The sequence below is a fragment of the Rhinichthys klamathensis genome, unplaced genomic scaffold (genome assembly GCF_029890125.1).
Source record: "Rhinichthys klamathensis goyatoka isolate OS25496 unplaced genomic scaffold, OSU_Roscu_1.1 h1tg000209l_1, whole genome shotgun sequence".
NCBI classification, from domain to species: domain Eukaryota; kingdom Metazoa; phylum Chordata; class Actinopteri; order Cypriniformes; family Leuciscidae; genus Rhinichthys; species Rhinichthys klamathensis.
In genome coordinates this window covers 2,181,157-2,203,057 of record NW_026606734.1, presented here as the reverse complement: position 1 = coordinate 2,203,057, position 21,901 = coordinate 2,181,157, and the positions used below count along the sequence as shown (strand labels likewise).

At 39.7% G+C, this 21,901-nt stretch overlaps 1 protein-coding gene across 1 annotated transcript; it reads right to left on the bottom strand.

Annotated features, from left to right (window-relative positions):
- Positions 1 to 209: 209 nt before the first annotated feature.
- On the bottom strand, positions 210 to 20,573 carry ntn2 (netrin 2). The gene is made up of 7 exons (XM_056263682.1): positions 20,193 to 20,573; positions 17,844 to 19,076; positions 7,878 to 8,066; positions 3,381 to 3,530; positions 2,928 to 2,981; positions 1,191 to 1,265; positions 210 to 995 (listed from the first exon to the last, which is right to left on the bottom strand). The coding sequence occupies exons 2-7, from the start codon at positions 18,859 to 18,861 to the stop codon at positions 661 to 663; spliced, it is 1,821 nt and encodes a 606-aa protein (XP_056119657.1). The 5' UTR covers positions 18,862 to 19,076; positions 20,193 to 20,573; the 3' UTR covers positions 210 to 660.
- Positions 20,574 to 21,901: the final 1,328 nt, after the last annotated feature.

Sequence of the window (21,901 nt, the reverse complement as noted above, 5' to 3'; positions counted from 1 at the left end):
CACTGGAATGACAGACATTTGTTCCCACCACAGTAACTCAGTAAGCATGTTAAATATGCCCAGTGAAACCACGTGCATTCATGCATTTGCATACTTGTACAGAGTGTTTCTTTCTATAGGACTGTTAATGGACATTTCTGCACTATGAAAATCCTTCGGTATCAAAGTAGACATCCCCAGGTACGGCACACAACCCACAGCTATGAGAAGGCTTAATAATGTCTTCAAACGTGAAATGATCCAGGCTGACGATGATGACGATGAAGATTTTGAGGTTTTCAGAGCTGAAGCGAGCAGCATGTGGTGAACACCAGTGTGACCAACGGATGAAGAAGAACCGAACCAGATGCGGACAGAATCGTTCTGCTGATTTGTAATGTGAGGACGTATTTCATATTTGATTGATTAAATTGTGGCTTTGAGAGGAAATGGAATCAGTCCGTGTGCTGTGTGTGTGTGTGTGCGTGTGTGAGAGAGAGAGATTCAGTGGTGTGTGATTAGAAACAGTCTTTTTAACGGTCCCTTTAGAAGGCTGACCAACAGGACGACATATCAAATAACGCACTGCAAACGTACAGACGACAACACGCAGAGTTCGGTCTCGCAGTCTCCCGCGTACGCAGGACAGTGGTCAATAATAAAGAGTTCCCTGCAATCCCATCACGCTTTGCCGCACTTGCCTTTCTTCTCTTTGCGCTGGAACTTGCGCAGTCGTCGAGTCCAAATGTCCCTCCACTGAATGACCAGGCTGTTTTTGTCGGCCAGCAGTCCCGGGCGTTCAGGGTTCGTGCCACCCTCGGTAGAGCCCAGGATGAGGAAGCGTTTGCCCATGTGTATTCGTGGACATTTGCAGGCCAGATCCTTCATATGGACCCACAGCACGTGATCGCCTCTCTTCAGCGGCTCTCCACGACTCTTGTACACGGACACCAGACTCACGGCAAATTTAGCCCAGTCGCCGACGGTCTCCATGTCCAACACGCTGACCTGGACAGCTACACATACACACACATATGAGAACGCTACACCAGATACGGTTAACAATAAGGTCCATTTTGCATTGAATCAAACGCTTCTTAAATAAAAAAGCATAGTGATTTGTACATTACAAACGAAATTGTGAGATTTTGCCAGTGACAGAAAGGTAAGAAAGGCATCTTTAAAAAAACAACATGATAAAGGAATTGTACCGTAGTCCTTTTTGCAGTATTTCTTCATGTTTATCTTGAGATTTCCCTTCAGTGGTTTACAGTATGAGTCACAATCTGACAACACAGAAATTTGTAATTAGAATTAAAACATACTGTGAAAAATAACATCTATGCTGGTTCAGGCTGGTTTAGCTGGTGGACCAGCATAGCCACACTGTGTAATTGGTGAAGTTGGTTGACCAATGACCTCTTGCTGGTTAAGCTAGTTAGGAAGCCTGGCCTGGTGTTTTCAACATGGAGTGTTTAAAGCCCCCCTGTGGTGAAAATCAAGTTTTTAATGTTGTTTATATGTCTATGTGGTGTTTTTAATATGCTTTAAGACAAACCATGTACAAATTCATTAGTATTGAGTATTTTCTCCTTAAAGGGTTAGTTCACCCAAAAGTGTAAACTCTGTCAGTAATTACTCTCCCTCATGTTGTTCAACCCCGTAAGACTTTCGTTCATCTTCAGAACACAAATTAAGATATTTTTGGTGAAATCTGAGTCTCATTCCTTCATAGGCTGCTATGTATTGCATCTGCCGGCCCAGAAAAGTTATTAAAGACATCGTTAAAATAGTCTGAGTGACTACAGTGGCTCAACCTTCAGTTTATCAAGCGACGAGAATACTTTTTGTGCGCAAAAATAACAACTTTATTCAACTATAGTGTTTAAAATGGTTCTAAAGTGTGTATTTCCTGGATTTCCAAATCGTGAGAAACCAACGAGGAAACGTAAAAGTGCCTTACGAATGCCGCAAAATGAATGGGTTACCTTTCACACTTTCCCATCAAATGATCGTGAGCATCCTCATGCGTCGTGGCTCTCGTGAACTCACGTCAGAGGTCCACACGGAAGAAAATGAATGGTTGAATAAAGTTGTTATTTATTTATTTTTTTCACACAAAAAGTATTTTCGTCGCTTGATAAACTTAGTCCACTGTAGTCACTTGGACTATTTTAACAATGTCTTTACTAACTTTTCTGGGCCGGCAGAATGAAATTACATAGCAGCCTATGGAGGAGTGATCCAGCTCTCAGATTTCATCAAAAATATCTTAATTTGTGTTCAGAAGATGAACGAAAGTCTTACGAGAAATTTCATTTTTGGGTGAACTAACCCTTTAAAACTGCAGTGAACCAAAGACGGTCTCAAAAACACGGTTTGAAATCGCTGGTGTTTCTGACGTCACAAACTACCTTGTAACCAATCAGATCAACGTGTGATCGTAAACCAGTGGATCTCTGAGCTGAGGGAGTGAGTGGAGGCGGGGCTCATTTGCATATTCATAGAACCACGTATACTAAATGAGGCAAGGGTGTCGAGTTACATTCAAGCTATTTTAAGGCATGAAGAATGTCATTTTGGTGATCAAAGATGAGTTTTAAAGGATAAAATTATTGACTTCAGGGGGACTTTAAGAGTGTGTCTAAGAGTTGTCATGACATTAGTGTGTGTGTGTGTGTGTGTCGGTTTCAGGCATCGCTCACACTGTGTGAAGTGTTCAATGACCCAGAAGAGCTGTTGAAAACACACACAATTCCTTTACTTCTCTGCTTTCACACACACCTCTGTTTCACTTTCACTCGTGACAAGGACAGATTGCGAGTTCTCCGCCCCTTTCCACCAGTGTTACAAAGCGAAACAGCAGAGAAGACTAAGCGTTACTTCCTCTGTTCGTCTCTAAACTCTGTCCTGAACGTGTGTATGTGTGTGTGTGTTTGTGCACTAACTTGCAGGCTCCTCTGTAGTGCTGATCACAGCTGTCGGCTTTATAACAGGGATTTCTGAAAGACACAGTACAGTATGACATCAGAGTTTATTCCAGCTCAAACAGTAGATTTGGTGATTCTCAGGAAATGCAAATAAAAACTATATAGACATATTTAAAAAAATATTTAAAAATGCACAACAAAATGACTAAACTAAACTACTAAGTTACTAAACTAACTTAAATTTAAAAATGAAAACTGAAAAAATAAAAAATAATTCTAAATATAAATAAAAACTCAATGACAAAAATAACACTGGTGTGAGTGTATATACTTGGTTATACTTTGGGTGTCCTGATTTAAAAATTATATATAAATAAAGTGAATAGTGTTTTTTTTGATGCAAAAAGTGTTCTGGGGTGTATGTCTCCATTTAGACAGATAAATAAACATGTGTGTGTGTGTGTCACTCACTAATGCACGGGGCGATGGGTGATCGGCTCTGCTGATACCCTTTTGCACAGCGGTTGCAGGTGATGCCGGTCACCCCGTCTTTACATGGGCACTGACCCGTCGTCTGGTTACACGTTTTACCTGCAGCTCCCACCGGATGGCAGTCACATGCTGGAGAGAGAGAGAGAGAGAGAGAGAGAGAGAGAGAGAGAGAGAGAGAGAGAGAGAGAGAGAGAGAGAGAGAGAGAGAGAGAGAGAGAGAGAGAGAGAGAGAGAGAGAGAGAGAGAGAGAGAGAGAGAGAGAGAGGGAATGAGAGGGGTGATCAGCTCTGGCACAGGCGCAGAAGGGAAGTCCAAATAATGGCCTTAGTCCCCGTCTGGACCTGTAAACATTGCCATGACACTCAATCTGTTACACACACTTCCCGTAACCACATACACACTCTACTCTATCTCATTTAAAGTCACATGGCTCAATGATATTATATTAAAATATGGGCTGTATTTCAGGAATTACACATAGTAACCAGCGTTTCAGGCAACAACAAACAAAGAGTCACAGCATGGAAAACAGGTTTCATGAACTGCGTGACATACTTCAATACTCACACTTTACTGAAAATAAAGTGCAAAAAAAAAAAAAAAACGGCTTGTTCAGAAATCATGTAATGATTCCACAACAAAGATCTACTTATACTACCAGTCAAAAGTTTGTGCATATCTGCTTATTCTTTATTATGACTATTTTTCACATATTATAATAATAGTAAAGTTATTCCAACTATGACATGACAAAAAAGTATGGGAATTATATAAAATAAAAATGTATATGAATTTGCTTCATTGCAAATTTAGGGTTAGGGTCATGGATTTTAAATGTACTGGAAAAATTATAATGTCCAGTAAAACATCTTAGTGGTTAGTAGTAATATTGAGCTTTCACCAGTAACTGTGGCTGATGGGCAAAAAATCAACTTTTATAATTATAATGATGGTTTTGTGTGTATTAGTGTTGTCTATAGTAGTGTTTGAGCATGTATGTGCGTTTCCTCTCAGTGTTAAGACTCTCAAAGCACACACACACACACACACACACACACACACACACACACACACACACACACACACACGGAGATAAGGTTTGAACAGCTGTGGCATCTGCAGGTGAGAGCTGGAAGTCCACAGTTTCAAAAGAGATTGAGCCGTGACTTCATTTGTGTGTGTGTGTGTGTGTGTGTGTGTGTGTGTGTGTGTGTGTGTGTGTGTGTGTGTGTGTGTGTGTGTGTGTGTGTGTGTGTGTGTGTGTGTGTGTGTGTGTGTGTGTGTGTGTGTGTGAAATTTAAGGAATTCTCAGGTGCTGTATCACAGTAACGCTGATAAGAGGTCTCAGCGCTCAACACGGGCGTTATCAAATTAAAATACTGACAGAACTACAAAAGAGCTCCTGATTGACACACATACACACATCCATTCAGTACAAATGTTATACAGAAGAGGTTCAGGAAGCCAGAAACATTTGCAAGAACAGCACTGGTTGTAGTTACCAACACACTAAATCAAATGCTATTTAGTTCATTTCAAACCAGCAGAGAGCAGCAGAAACAACTAGATTTTTACATTTGGTAACTCTTTATTTTGATGGTCCTCTATAGACATTCTGTTGACGAGAAGTAAAGTTGAAGCTACATGTCAACTAACTCTCATTAGAGTATGAGTAGAGTATTAGGAGACACTTCATTGTATCCCAACAGACATTCTACTGACTATAAGTAACTTTGCAAGCATATGTCAACTTATTCTACTAACCCTAACAGTCTACTAAGAAATCATTTATGTCTGTAGCACAAACGCTGCAGGACCACTCACACACAAACACCACTAATAATAATGATATTTCATACTTCATATTTCATTGCACTGTACACAATATTTAGCACTGTGACTATCATCTACCATTTGTACCTCCTTCACAACCAGAGCATCGTCTGAAGTAGCAGTAACAGAATAGATTTTAATGACATGTAAGAAGTTGAGGCTATTTTCATGGCAAGAGCTGCGTATATATATTAAATACATCAAATTTCGGTTTGTTTTCCATCAAACCCTATCGTATACCCCAGGACACTTGGAATATATTACACGCCGCATGCGATCATTATGTTATACTTTTGCATCTTTTTTTAAAGCTTGATGCTGGTCGCTTTTCACTGCCATTATATGAACGAGCGCGAGCGGGACAATTTTTTTAATTCTCCATTTGTGGTCCGGAAAAGAAAGAAGGGCATTAGAACAACAGCAGGGTGAGTAAATAATGAGTTCATTTTCATTTTAGGGTGAATATCCCTTTAAGTGAGCTTCCTAAATAAAAATGTTGTCTACTAGCATTAAAAGCAGGACAGTCCGAGCATCTTCTGTATATACTGTACATCCGTCTTTACACTGACTGGTCTAGCATCTGCATCTTAAATGCACTTTAACATACATTATATAATACTTACACAAACACACACGCACACAAACACTTTATCACTGTTAAATACTGCACATATAAACCTTGCCACTTATCCAAATAAATTAGTTTCAGCTCTTGGCACAGAAAATGCCATTTTTGACACAGCCACAAAAGCAGAATTATTGCTTATAGAAATTTAACTTAACTTTAACTTATAGAAAACCCTCTACATATGGATTGCCTTTTCCTTCCAGAAATGCTCAACTTACAAGACATCTTTTATCCAAACAGTTGAATTTTTCTCAAAGTCTGATGTGTGTTTTCTTACAGTGCTGTGTTTGCTTTGGCTGGAGTGACGGCAGCAGATATATGAGCTTCATGTACAGGCTGCTCCCAGTGCACTCCAGTCTAGCTGTGGTTTTATTGAACTCTATACTATTTTTAGATTTTAATTTATATATGTGTGTGCTACTGATTTTATGTGCAAGCTTTCAAACTGGAAAATACAGTGCATAAAACATTTTACACACATAAATACATTTTAACTCATAAATAAACTGTATATTTTTAACCCATAAAAAACGACTGAGTCACAGTAAGAAAATAAACACGAGTGTCTCTTATGTAACGGAGCAAGTTATAAAATCATATCTAAACACATCATTCCTGCAGTTTTCAAGGTCCAAAATTAAATTAGTCTGTAAATGGTGGTAAAAGACTAGACCAGGGATTCACAAACCTTTTTTTGTCAGCTGAACCCTCTTGAACTGAGATATTGCCCTTAATATTTAAATAATTTAACAACACATTTGCATGTTCACGGTTCTCTGATGTCAGTTAATGGTCAAATGACATGCAGAAAAACAAGTGAAATATTTAATATTTTTAGCAAGTGTTTTATTTTTATTTTATAATATATTTATTTTATTCTTTACAATATATTATAATTAATTATTTTATATTTGTATGATTTAATTAGCTTTTCATATACTCAACATCCCCCCTGCACGAACAATAATACATAAATATAATTATTATCCAAAAATCGTCATTCTGTTCCTCAATACCATCATTTATAAATACTTGTGTAAGAACTTTAAACAGCTGTAAGATATTTTCTAGAAGACAACACATAACAGATGTCCTCAGAAATCACACTTGAATTTCAAAGTTTTTAAAATTATTTGTATACTTGTCTCTTTGTGACAGCTCTTGTAAAACATTATCTGACAGAAACATTGCCCTGCTTATTTGAGCGGTTGCAAATGGATTGAGTAATTATTTTCTGATCCCGTTTGAATTGTGCCATGAATGTGAACATATGTTGTCTGTGAATTTTTTATATAATTTCTCATGTAACGAGTTTGACAGTATATTGTATGATTCTTTGGCTTGCAGTTGTGGAATAGACATAACGAGAAAGACTTCAGATCGCATATGTGACGTCACCGCATAACACATTTTCCCTCCACAAATCACGGTGCGATAATCTAAGGAATTAGATCGAGATGCCTGTGTGTTTTGTACCCAAATGTCACCATTCAAACAAAGGCATGTTTAGCGGGATCCGTGTGTTAGTGGTGGTGACGTATATCAAACGCGTCGAAAGCAGCGAAGAGTTGTAGTCCACAAAGTGCTCTCACACAAAGTCTAACCGTATGAAAATTCTACCCGCTAAATTGTAGCATTCTTTACACGAAAATTTATATAAAAAATTCACAGACAACATATGTTCACATTCATTGCAAAATTCAAACGGATTAGAAAATAATTATTTTCTCTCATTCACTTGCATTGACGATTTTTCAACCTAGAGGTCCAGCGCGGTAAGCGGAAGGGGCGGGACTTACCAGCTCTATAGAGGACAGGGGAAAATCTGTTTGGAAACAGTCATTATTTTTGTGATTCCGTGTGTTGCCACTAGGGGCGCAGAAATGACACATGAGGTGATGCCAACACTTAGACTATTTAAACTCATTGGGGAATAGAGATGAAAATCTCTCATTGAAGATAAAGATCTAAACATCTGATGTCAACCTGCCAGTAAATGAAATGTAGTGTGGTACCTTTGCAGGCTCGGCGGTGTGTGATGGGTTTGGCCATGTCCCGGTAGAATCCCTCTTTACAGTAATGGCAGTGTCGTCCAGCGGTGTTGTGTCTGCAGTTCATACACACTCCTCCGCTCTTACGGCCCGAGAGCTTATATAACTCCATGTTGAAGCGACAGCGTCGCGCGTGCAGGTTACAGTTACACGCTATAAAGAAAGAGAGGGGGAACACGTTATTGACGAAAGCTACATATCCTGTTTTTTATGGATATGCGTATGGTGTTTTTCTCAAAAATACAATATCACTAAAAAGGGTTTATAGGACAAGCTTTAGAGCACCACAAAGAACAACATATTCTCCTGTTCTTTAGTTCTCTAGCTCTGGTGCTTTAAATAAACTAAAAAGCAAACCACTGATCTGCAGAACCTGTAATCATGAAACAAAATGTATTAGTCTCCAAAGAACCATATATAGCAACCCTGTACACCTGAAAAAGTCATCTTTACTGAACTTTTATTTTTCAAGTCAACACGAAACAAGATTTGCAACGCATTTCAAGTGTTTTTAGATTGTTAGATTAAATAACACGATTTGAATATTTGTTAAATATTAGTTGAATATTTGTTAAATATAGATGTTCATTTTAGCTAGCTCATTTCTTTTCAGAATCAGATGATAAGTTATTACATTTTGATGAAATATTGTGAAGAAAATTGTTTAAAAAAAAATAGAGATGCACTGGTCAACCGGTCATCAATAGGAACCGGACGTTTTGTTGCTTCAAACACATGATCGGCAAAGTTTTTTTTATTATGGCCGATCTCTGTTTCGGACTTGCACACAAACTGCATTGGAATAATTTCCCAAAAATTATTGGCCAGAGATGTAGCGTGTCAATATTAATATTGACAAGCTGAACACTGACGCAAAAAAAAAGAGAGCACAGACGTGCCAGCAGAGAAAATACTATACACAGCCAAGCTCACTGTTCCCGATGTTCGAAATATTGGAAGAAAAATATAAATTATGAATAGAGGGTGAGGGTTCATAAGAATGTAAGGGAACTGACTGGCATTTTCTTTTCCTCTTACCTCAGTACCATCGGTTAAACGCCACAGCCTACCTGAGTATTTGACCATGTCCATCTGTAAACCTCACTCCCCTGATCTCAAGACGTGTGCTAGCGACTGACACTAGAGGCTGTGGTCTTTAGTGTCCTAGTTAGTGCACCAGCCTCCCATGGCGGAAACGCCTGCTCGAATTCCGCTCAGAGTGGGTTGAGTGGGACCGGTTATAATTGGTGCCGTGACCCAGATGGGAGTGAGGTCTAGGGGTGAGTGTAACGGAGGCCAGCCAGTAAGAGCTGTGCAGGTAAACCTCACTCCCCTGATCTCAAGAGGTGCACTAGCGACTGATACTAGAGGCTGTGGTCTTTAGCGTCCTTGTTAGTGCATCCGCATCCCATGCCAGAGATGGTGGATCGAATCCCACTCAGCCCTGTCGAATATGACCACAGTGTACCATTTTCTGATGGCTACTTCCAGAAGGATAACACACCATGTCACAAAGCTCAAATCAACTCAAACTGGTTTCTTGAACATGATGAGTTCACTAAACTCAAACGGCCTCCACAGCCACCAAATCTCAATCCAATAGGGCAGCTTTGGGATGTGGAGGAACGGGAGATCATGGATGTGCAGCAACTGTGGGATCTGCTTTAAAAAGTACATTTTTTATTTTAAATGCATGCCTGTTTCATTGTGACGCGTTTGATTTTGTCCGTGTCCATGTGTGTGTGTGAGTCTGTTATTACAGGGCCAATTTGTATGGAATTCTGTGGTTAATGAAACCTGCTCGGGCCATTCCCTAACACACACACCATCTGCTGCTCTGTGTGAGTGTGTGTGTGTGTGTGTGTGATGGGGGTCATGAAAAGGGGGTGTAATTTCGGGGGGATTCTGGGCTAAAGTCAACAGGGTGAGATTACAGCAAATTCAGCTCAATAAACGTCTGCAGGCGATGTGTGTGTGTAACCGCTGTAAGGGTGTGTGCATTTCTCTAAATGAAATTCCAAACGTGTGACAAAAAGAACACACAGATTCACACCCAAATAGAAAGCTAGTCTCAAAAAACGCACAAGACGAAGATTGAATTATTAAAGCATACAGTCCAGTCTAAATGTGAGCCGTTTCCAGATGAGGGTCTGATTTGAGCAAGAAGGATTTGGAAAAGAGTGCAGGTTTACTGATATCTCTCAGCGCTGCGTTTGTGCCTTGAGCGTGGTACTTAATCTAAAGTTGTTCCAAGGGTCTTTCTCAATGGCACCGTTCCTCTATTACAAGAGCTTTCCAAACACAGCTGAAAGCACTCAAACCTATTAACCTGAGGTTAGAGCAAACCCAGAGCTCCAAATTCATTTCTGTAGAGCAGGAACGTTAGTTTGATGGAGCGAGCTCTACAGGTATGCACTGAACTACACCCAAAAACACATTTCTGGAAATGCCATACATCTTGTACTTCGTGTATGATAGGCACGGTGCATTTTGCAAAAATTAGAACTCCACTTATGTTTTGGATTATGATGTCTAAATCTTAATATTACAATCAAGCAATATGAAACACTAACAGTGTTTGACCGTGCACATCTCGCCACTATGATGTGATGGCCAGAGCGTTGCTTAGTAGGTTGATAGTCTCTTCTCAACAAGGTGCACAATTTAAGACATGATTCATGTCCATATAGAACAAATGGTGAAGGATAATTGTGCTGTTTAATACTTAAAGATACTAGTTTGTTCAAATCACTAACAAAGTATGGTCAACAACACTGATAGTGATGCTCGTCTTAGTGAACGCCACTAATAAAAAAGAGCAAAACCACAGAATAACACCTTTCACAGAACATCACCTGTGCGCTTTAACACACATATGTTTTATCAACTAAGAATAACAGCTCATTAAAAATTCCATCCCTGGTTTTATGTGAGCATAAATATCAGAACATTTGGCTCACAGGTGTTTCTAATTGATTAGGCGTTTCCTGTAGCGTAGATTGTTCACACATGAAAGAGTCGTGAAGTTTCACGGCTCTGTTCAAATCTTTTGTTGTTTTTTTTGCCTGTGAGAGAAAAGCGAGTGATTTGGGATTCTGGAAGAATTAGGAAAATTGGCAAAAGTCATAACACAAGAGTTGGGTGTAGTCAAAACAGCAATTTGGCAGTGAAGCAACTTTGAAACTGAAGCTGGAAAGCTACAAGCTACTCATAATTTAAATTACAAACAAGCTACTAGAAGAAAAAAAAATAAAGAAAAAAAAATGGCTAACTACTCTGAAATGATTTTAAACAGACAATATTTTTTTAATTGTATAACTTCAATGGTACTTTCTTTTTGCAAACAGAACCGTTGATGAATCAGTGAATCTGATTCATTTTAGTGAATCGGTTCATTCAGATGATTGTCTGAACAAAAAAAGTGTTTTACAAAATTGATTTAAATAAAATGTGTGAATGAACAGATTCACTAAAAGAGAAAGAGGACAGTTTAAGATGCCAGGTTTCATTATTCAAATAAACATTTGTCAATACAATGAGCAACAATCTCCAGAACACTGTACGAAACCTGCCAGGTTTTGTTGGCTAGCCCTTCATAAACAAACCAGGATGGTGATTCAAAACAACCAAAAAACAGGAAAATGTTAGATTAGTCCGTTAGCTGACATGTTTTTAATCTTTTAACTTCTATTCAACTGAACAGGCATTTCACTGGCTGAAGAGTGACTCACTTCGAAACTCCCAGAAACAGGCAACAGCTGGAAGTTTCTTCTCTGAAGGTTTGGCACAAGACGAGAGCACAAGACCAGCGACGTTGATGAGTTACAGACACGCCGCCGTTATTTCATGCTGGAGATCTCGGACTAAATGCTACATTTTATAAGCTTTATATTTGTTTTGAAATGTCACGATACTTACGCTCACATAAAATGGAGTAATAGGGTGCTGAGAATGCTTTTATTTATTAATTTACTTAATTGGTTACATGTGTTTGGACGAGCCAAACATAAAAGGTGGCATTTAGTATTTTTGGTTTACAGGCATCTTTCAGACTGTTTAGATACTGCTGGAGTGAACAGAAAAAAAATATAGAAATCCAGTCCAAATTTCTAGATGGCTCTGGTTTTACAAGAGCACAAACCAAGTACATCGACAAATGTGTCCTTTGAATCGTAGCACGCAAAGAAACGAAACGACAAGCTAGTTCAATTGTTGGCAGACTAACAAATAAACAGGAAAATAAACACATCTCTACAAGGTTTCTCTGCAGCATCACAGCTTTATATCATTAACGCTCTGTGTGGCGTTTTGTCCCTCGGAAGCAGCATGTTTTGGTTTGTGACGTATAGGAAATCTAAGGCAGTAAAAGTGGGCTTGTGTGTGTGTTTAATGAGGATATGGTTAGTACTCATACTTCCAGTGTCCTGTGCAGGTGGCCGCGACTAGCAATAATACACACATACGGCTGCGTCCGAAATCACATCTCTTGAGTAGGTACTTATTTTGAATAAGTAATTACTTTGCAACTGCTAAAAAAGTGTGTTCTATGTAGTATGAATGTAATCTGGATGTACTACATTTGGCCATGTTGTCATTAGGCTTGTGTTGCTTCACTGTCATTCACAAATCCTCTCCTGTGGCCTCATGGGATAGTAAAGTGTCCATCGTATGCACACTTCAGTATTAGGTCATCCGGGGACTTTTTGCCTACTCTATAATGAGTACTGTGAATTCGGACATACTTATTTTGTTACATACTGTTTTTACGAATACTATAGTTGGGAACTAGGGCTGGGTAATAAACAATATTATATCGAGATCTTGATCAAATTTACGTCGATGACAGTGATTAGCTCTGGACATTTTTACTCGATATGGATTCATCTAACAGCCTATCACACAGCAGATATAAACTCGACAACAGCCAGTCAGTGCATGTCGCTAATAAGTGATTTCTGCTTGTCTGTGTGTGAATTAGTGATGGGTCGATCATTAGTTAATTTTAAACGAATCTTTATGACTCTGGAACAACGAGTTGCCTCAGAGAATTATCAGAGAATCAGAAAGTGATTCATTCATTTTGTGTTGTGTCAACCAACATCCTATAGGTTCTGTACCGGAAACAGAAATGATTAGTTCACCTTATGAGTCTTCGGGTATGAGGCCCTGTCCCAAATGAAACCCTAAACCCTTGCGACCTTCCTCCGAATCCACAGTTTCGTGACATAACGCCGCTTTGACTGTCGGGTAGAGGTCTCTGTGGAGCTCGCCTCAGTGAAGTACCCTTCTGTAACCTAAAAAGACAAATGGGACACCCTATGGTCTTGTGGACTTAAAGCACAAGCGTCCTCGGCGGCCATTGTTAGTCTACAAGATCTCAAGTGTATATGAAGTGTGTTATTTGGGACAGGGCCTGAGTCGTTCGTTCATTAGTTACGTGACTTGACAGCCAAATTGGATATAATAATTCCCAACTTCCTTAAGCGCATAGTTATTAATTATTATTCTTTTTTTTTACAGTAATGTGATACGTTTCTGGTCTCAAATTGTAGCTTATTCCTTACAATTTATAAATTTGTTAATTTCTATCATGATGGTTCTATTCCATAACATTGAATGTCGTAATAAAGAGATGGTCAATGCTTTAAACTTTATCCGTATAATAAATAGAATACAACATACAGTCAATAATCCTATCGTAATGTTGTAAGATACTGAGAAAGGAAGCGGTCACGTGACAAGAACGAACGACACAGACCCGAAGACTCGAGACGAGAGGTCAACTAATAATTTCTGTTTTCCTGTACAGAGACTACATAGTTTCACAATATGAGCATGTGACGCACGGGACAAAACAAAAGAACGAACGACTCGGGTCTGGAGGTGAGTAATATTAACAGACTACATAGCCTGAAGACCCAGATAAGCAATTATGAAATCATTTCTGTTTCATAATTTGGCCTTGGCTCCATTATAGTTTTCTTTTTCGAAATGTGATTAACGTTGCGTAAGTAGAAGAACATAATTATTCTCCTGAAATTAACCAAATGACTTGAAAAAATATGAATTAATTTTGATTAACGAGATTCAAAGATCCGAGTCTGTAATATGATCACTGAATGAATGAACGGAGCAATTTCGTCTGATACACAAACTCACACACATGTGAAGCTCACGGTGTTTTCAGCATCTGTCGTCGTCTCAATATGAGGCCATGAAACACATGAACTTCATCTGCAGAGCTGCTTCTGAAAGTCACTTTACGAGCTTCAACGATTCATTTAAGGAAAAACTACCGTCAAATACACACTGAAACTAAGATCTTCACGATAAACCGTCAAAATAAAAGTTCGGTTTAACTTCAAGAAATTATAAAAGAAATAAATCACTACTGTCTGTAACTGTATACTAAAATATACTCCACAAAGTAATAATAATACTATTATTCTTGGTATCATACAACCAAGATATTTTTTCATCCATGTTTTAATACAGTTCTGTTGTGCAGCATAGTATTTGACAAAAAAAATGTGTAAATGTAAATTATTATATTTTCATTTGATTACATTTTAAAAGCTTTATTAAATTTGCTTCATTTCTATAAATTTGTATTAAATCACAAGACACAGAATCACAAGACCCCCCCCCCCCCCCCTTAAATTAAAAGGCAGCTGAGTTTAATTGTGAACAAACAAGTTTACATGTTTACATTCATTCTCAAGGTCTAACAAATATGTTGCAAGCATTTCCTTCCCCATTAATGGCAAATGAATATCGTGATAAATATCGATATCATATGATATGGAAAGAATGTGTGATAATTAATGTTTTTGGCCATATCGCCGAGCCCTATACTGCTACATAGTTTAACTTAATTTAACTGTCAGACCCTCCATTTGTGGTCCGCCACTCATTAGTCTGTTATACCTCTGCTAATCTCTTTGTCCTTGTTCTCTCAGCTGAATGGGGGATGATTTTAACGAGATCACACTGAACGACTGCCAGGTCGGGCACAAAATCTGCGGGAGTCCTTGGCGTGTGTTGAGGCGAGAAAACGAGGGAGTCGAGCGTGTACTGGGGGTCACTTGGAGACGGGGCCACCAAACCAGAGCAGATGGCATGAGAAGAGGCAGAGCGAGAGGTGAGAGGAAAACGCAGAGAGAAATTCTGGGTTTCATTACACGAAAGAAAACGAAACTATCGGCAAACTCTCATCTGACAGAGTGGACAGGAAGAATTAGACGAGGCAGAGAGATTTATGGGAGACATTAGAGATACTAATGGAGTGTCAGGACTGCCCGACTGGAGCATTTGGACCCGATATATCTTTCCTGACACAAAGATTAATGCATTTACACTATTCAGCTAATTTTTCCTTCAGCAATAATACTGCTGTCTGATAAGATAAGATAAATATCTGCAGCTGCTACTGATCTTCAACATATGGATATATGTATAGATATTAGTTAGAATCCCTAAAAAACTACAGTGTTATGGTACAATAATGGTATATTACCATGGTACTTTGTTTTCTGTAATTTAATTGCAGTTCCTTCTGATGTAATTATATTAAATACTGAAATATATATATATATAAATATATATAACAATTCTATATAAAACAATAGTATAAAAAGTTAAATGTAAATGTTTATTGTACCCTTCTCCCTTTATAAGCTTTGCTCAGTTCAATCAAGAATAATTTATGAAATTTTGCATTATTTTATATTTTAAAAGAATTAAAGGAGTAGTTTCATGCCTTTCCTAGTATTGTTCAACTGGTCGAGAATCAAGATTGATATGGGATTTAGAAAGTAATTAGTAATAAGTAATCCAATACTTTTAAGAGAGAGTAATTAGTACAGTAATTTAATTACACTGATGAAGATGTAATTACTTTTTTAGAGTAACTTACCCAACACTGTACTTAACTATATTTAACATAAATGAATGACATTTGTTCATAAGCTGTAGCTATAAACTTCTTTAATCATCTGGATTTAGTCAAATTCACTGAACAGAAAGTGTTTGTGTTGCTTTATAAATCCCTATATTGCAAAAGTCTGTTGATAAATCGATCAAAAATGCGTTCGCACCTATGCTTCTGCTACACGGCGCTGCTCAGGCAGCCGGTGTGAATTCAGTGTTAATATGGCCGCCAAAAGAAATAAACGTTGTTTTCGTGTGCGGTGTGAAACGACTAGTACTCTCATTCTGCTGTCAGCAGCGTTCTGCTCTGAGCGTCGACTGTTCAGACATGTCCTGAGAGAAGAGGTTTATGTAAAGATTAACATACTGCAAGACAGACATATGCAAACACAAATCTCTGTCCTGCACTCGTGTGTCAGTCTGTATGTATTCTATGGAATGCATCCAGAATTAATACAGATACACCTGAAGTAATCCAAACCCAATAAATCAAGTTCAGACGTGAGATGCGATGAGAATTAACCTTCACGTTTTTGCCAAGTGATCGTTTCATAACACCACACTGTAGCTCTGTTTCAAATGTAGCGAGCTGCTTTAGACACTGTACCTTATTTTGGCCAAATTTAATCCAAATCTAAAGTGCAGCACAGAGAAAAGCCAGTGACAAACTCCAGTGGGGAAAGTGCATTCAGCATGGCAGACATTGAAGAAATGCTGATTAACTGCTCCAGTCCTCTAATATAGTTGGCCAAGTGATAGTTGCTGATATTCAATACTAAAAATGTAGCAAAAAATATAGACAATTTAACCTCTTTTAAGCTAGATTTGTGTACTTAAGAGAATCACATCATTAGTTTGGCAAAATACTAGTCAAACTATGGTGAGTAACGATTTCAATAGAGTCACAATTGATTTCAGTAGAGTTTGGACGGTAGAGTTTGCTAAACTGCATATGAAGAGTGTACAAATCATTCTATGAGATTCACACCAAGAACAATAGCGATAAAGATACTGATAACTACATTAGTGTCCACACCAACGCACGATAACGCTTATTATAAGCGCGTCTGCTCTTATAAGCTCTTTAAAGCCGAGTGGATTCTGATTGGCTGTCAATGTTTTTATCATTCATCAGCTGGAAAAAAATCGTTCTGAATCGTTCCTCTGTGTCGTTATCGTTATATCTGTGGTGTGGACATATGAGAATATGTTTATCGCTATTAGTTAACTATAATTGACTAAATTGAGCTTAATAATGACACAATCTGTATCATATAAAACTCTGTATTAGAGTCCTGCACGGGACTGTTTTCTTCATCCCGCTCCCGCCCGCGCCCGCCGAATTTCTGACCATTACTGCCCGCTCCCGCGACGCATGTGTGTTACACTCCCGCCCGCTCCCGCAATATGCATGTCCACTCCCGCCCGCTCCCGCAATATGCATGTCCACTCCCGCCCGCTCCCGCAAAACTCTAAGAATTTATTCCCGCACAATAATAGAGATGCATTGACTTTGTGTCTTCTCCCGTCCCGCAGGAAAAAACACGTATTTGTATTGCTGTTATTAAAGAGATTCATGGGGTTGTTTGTTTCGTTTCCCTGGCCTGCATGTCTTTTGACGCACTGATCAGGAAGATGAATAGTAGTCCAAATGTCAGACTTGCCTTGCTTAGGTTTTGTGCTGTAAATACCTCGTTTGAGGTTCTTTTCCACATCATTGACATCTCCATCATGTCGCTAGGCTATCTCCCGATCCCGCAGTTGTTTTTTTTAACCACCCATTCCCGCCCGCAGCAAAGTTAAAACCGCCCGCTCCCGCGAGATTTGCGTTGGGTCCCGTGGGACCCGGCGGGACTCAATCCCAATGCAGCCCTCTACTCTGTATCAATGACTTGACTAATCTTACTAGGTGTGAACCTGCGTTTAGGATGCCTGTGGTCAACAAGGCCGCTCACTAAGTTCTGGAATAGCTAATGAGGATTGAACAACATTTTAACTTACGTAAACACTCGTTGGCTTCTTTCGCAGTGGCACGCTGCCAGGGCCGGTCGTAGTGAAACGGTTTGCAGCGGTCACACTCCGGACCCTCTGTGTTGTGTTTGCATTCGCACACCAGCTTCCCGTCCTTCTCTCGCACACACCTGGAGGCGTGGCCGTTACATTTACACCTCCCGCCCACTTGGAAGTCGCCAACCGCGTAATAATATGTAGCGGGCGGCCCGAGCGGGTCTTCGCTCTCACGTCCCGACATGGGCAACGCTCTGGGGTGCTGCGGGCGACTGAAGACCACACGGATATCAGTGACCGTAACCCAGTCCTGTAGAACAGGACTCGAGTCGAAGTCCTTCCCTGATGGGCGTCCGTCTAACGTGCTGAAAGCGATAAGGCCGCCGGAAAGCGGGTAGAGATCAGTGTGTCCGTCCGTGCACAAAGCCTCCTGCTCGTTCTGCTTGGTGATCGCCGCTTTGTTGGGTCGGTTGTACATGCGACGGCATTGCGACGAGTAGAACTGGTAGGGCGTCCAAGTGCGGCCGTAGTCCATGCTCTTATAGATGGCCAGGGATTCGGGACGAGGGGAACAGAACTGCAGGCTGACATACGTGATTTCAAACTTCTTCCCGAGCGACAGTGTGAGCGTCACGTTGAGCGGCGAGCCCTGCAGGTTCTCCGACTGCCAGCATGTGAGGTTGTGGGCCGAGTTTAGGTCGGTGAGGTAGTTGGGAGGGTGTGCGTTGCGAGGGTCCGATGCGTCGCAGACTTGGCACGAGCGCACGGCGGGACGGTCGTCGCGTTCAACTAAACTGCATGAGCGAGACGCCGGCCGCCCGCAGACACTCGACACGCCGACCTCCTGACCGAACGCTGCGTTGATGAACTCTGGGATACATCGGCGGGCGGCACCCGTCTCGTCATAGCAGGGGTCCGTCGGTGTCGCTTGAGGCCCGGCGAATGGGTTGGGACTGTGGCTTGAGGCTTGAAACACAGTTAGCAGAGAAAGCAAGTTCCGAAAACTCCACATGATGTCACGGGAGAGAATGATGAATGTGGGATGGGGAGAAACGTATCCAGATGGATGGGTTAGAGAGGGGGAAGTCAAATAAACAAATATGGTTGTAGCGTCTCCTCAGACTGGCGGGGTCTGGCGTACGTGTGATATCTCAGAACGACAACTCCAGCCAGAAAACGTCCAGTAGATAGACGACTTTCCTGGAATCAACCCTCGGCAGTGTGCGTCTGGAAATGGAACGGCAACACAATGTTAATAAATCAAACTAAACTCAGTAAATCACCTATATTCACTCACCGTAAGATTTATATAAAGAAAATGAATGGTATTACAATGATACCACAGCATAACTGATGTGCATTAAAGAAAATGCCCAAAAAAAAAAAGGTCTATTAATACCAAACAGAGCCTAAAAAGAAACTTATTTTTCCAATAAATGGTCAGTAAAAAATGGAGCTTAACCTTTATATAATGCAACTTATATATAATAATATATATGAGCAGTTAGAAGACTACATTTAAAAATCAATAAATAAACAAGCAAAATATCCCAGAATGGGTAAAGTACAGTATTCAGATAAATTAAGCTGTCACTTAATAATAGGGGCTAGATGGTTTGGACCAAATGTTGGTTTGTAGTTATTAATAAACTCACAGCAGTAAATCAAATACAGTAAGTTGTTAAATATAATGCTTAATATATGCAGCTACTTGATATTTAAGTTGTTTAGTAGTTTTAAATCCTAGTTTTGCAGCTGGAAATATTTGCAATCATTTGAAATATGTGCTGCCATGATGCTAGTGGGCCGGCAGAGCGTCGCTGTGCGGTTGCAAAGGTGTTCTAATGAGATTTTAGTGTTCTGCTATGCGGTTCCTAGGGTGGTTGCTAAGTGCTTGCTTACAGACCCAAACCAAAAGTGTCTAGATATGCTCAGGTTCCTCCTTCACTGCACGCCTGTTTTATGGTTCAGCAGGTGAAAGCGGTGATCTCAACAACACATGAGATTTGAGGAATCACAAACGCTGCAGGACGATGCACACGCTGAACTAGAAGAGTTAAAGGAATGAGCAACAATAACACTGATGCTTGCACAAGTGTGTTTAGAAATACTCATTAATAGGCATTTCAACCAAAAGAGCCATTTTAGGAAAGCCACGCATGCAGAAATACACCGCAGATGGGTTAATTTGGTCTTGGTAAACACATGCTGAGATTCCTAATGTTTTCGTGGGGCTCTTTAGGGATTTGAATGAGAGCGTTTAATATAATGTTGCTTTTCTCAGATGCTTTTTCTATGAAATGGTGATATTTATCGTGTTTTAAAACAAAGAAAGCATACTACCTCAACTGCTGGAGGAATCTGCGGTCACAGTCCGTTCCACATCCTACGAGCCATGATCCAGACAGACACCGAACGTATAAAACTGGATACTCTCAAACTCTCCTGATGCTTGGATCCGCAGGTCGACGCACATATGATCTGCCGGGGGGGAATCTGATGAGATCCGCACGCTGTTTAGAGGTAATGAGAAACAGTTTGACATGAGCGTGTATCTGAGCCCAATCACACTTCTACAGCACTACAAAGAGCAATGAACCATGAAACCAGAGTAAAACTCCTCTCTTAGGACCTGTCACTGTGTGTGTGTGATGTGAATATCAATGCGGCTCTTTCTGCTCGGGCCCCTTTGCAGCGGTACAGCCGGACCCTCAAATAATGACTGTAAAAGCACGTTGTACACATCTGCTGAATCCTATAAAAACTACACTTCATTTAAACGCAAGCCAGATAAATTCATCATTATTGTTGTGCTGAAAACCAGATCGGTCAATGAAACGCTCAGATTTCACGTCACAGCTGTTCCTGCATCATGCTCTTCCCATGCAACTACAATGAAGCTGTCGGGCATCAAAAAGCGCACAAAAGCACTCCTGAAACCATACCATAGCTATGTGTGAGAAACAAACGAAATGGGATGTCATCTACTGACAATATTGACAAGCTCTTAGAGTATCAGACATGTCCGATTCATGAATCATCGAGTCGAATCTTTCCAATGATTCAGTTGATTCAGTTCACAAATTCATCCATTCATTTAACTAATCAATAATCCACAAAGCTACAGTACACTACTTTAATTACATTTCTATGGTGCTTTTGTGTCCTTTTTCAAGTTTTGGGGCAAGCAAATGATAGCATTAGTATTATGAAGCTCCAAAGCCTGACAGTAGTATGTTTGTGAAGAGAATTGTAGAGCATTTGTTAGATATTTGAAGACACTAGCCCTGTTTTAATTATTCTTATTTGTTTTGATTATTTTAATTTATTCTATGTAAAGCACTTTGAATTACCATTGTGTATGAAATGTGCTATATAAATAAACTTGCCTTGCCTTGCCTAAAATGGTCCTTTTTTTTCTCTCTGTTTCTGCCATATTCTACCAAACTCACACATCTCTCTCTCTCTCACTCTCCACACACACACACACACACACACACACATCTCTTCAGTCACACATCATCAAACACCCAACAGAGAATTAAGCTCATTATTTGACCCTCACGCTGTCAGTCGAACTCTCTCACCCCACCTCTCTCTTTCTCTACCTCGCTCGATCACTCCAGCATAAACACGCAGACGTACACGTATAAGGGTCTGAGACCACTACTGATGCTTCTATTTTGCAGTCTTTTCTAATTCAGTTCAAAAATGTAAGTTATCTACATAACAATTTGACAAAAAACAATGAGACTGTGATGAAAAAACCTAATGATCAAGCTCTCCAGCATTATTTGACAATGTTGTAACTTGACAAAAATGTAACTTTTCCCACAAATTAGCAGCTGATTGATGCCAATATCAAGGACATTCCCAATATAGGGCCTACATATAATACAAATAAGAAATATAATTGTTTTTTACACAATACTGACAAACAAAATTACTTTTATAGTTAGATCTAATATATATATATATGCTCTACTGTTTGAGCTACAGAAAAGCTACAATTTCACAATTTCAAGTCCTAAAACTTTATTTTCCAGAATTAA

What these genes read in the sequence shown, in the direction of transcription:
- ntn2 (XM_056263682.1), bottom strand. Translation starts at nt 18,861, where the DNA reads ATGTGGAGTTTTCGGAACTTGCTTTCTCTGCTAACTGTGTTTCAAGCC. An exon ending in ACCCATCGCCCCGTGCATTA is followed by an intron (nt 2,982 to 3,380) that starts GTGAGTGACACA and finishes TGTGTCTTTCAG; the next exon opens with AAATCCCTGTTATAAAGCCG. An exon ending in CACTACAGAGGAGCCTGCAA is followed by an intron (nt 1,266 to 2,927) that starts GTTAGTGCACAA and finishes CTGTGTTGTCAG; the next exon opens with ATTGTGACTCATACTGTAAA.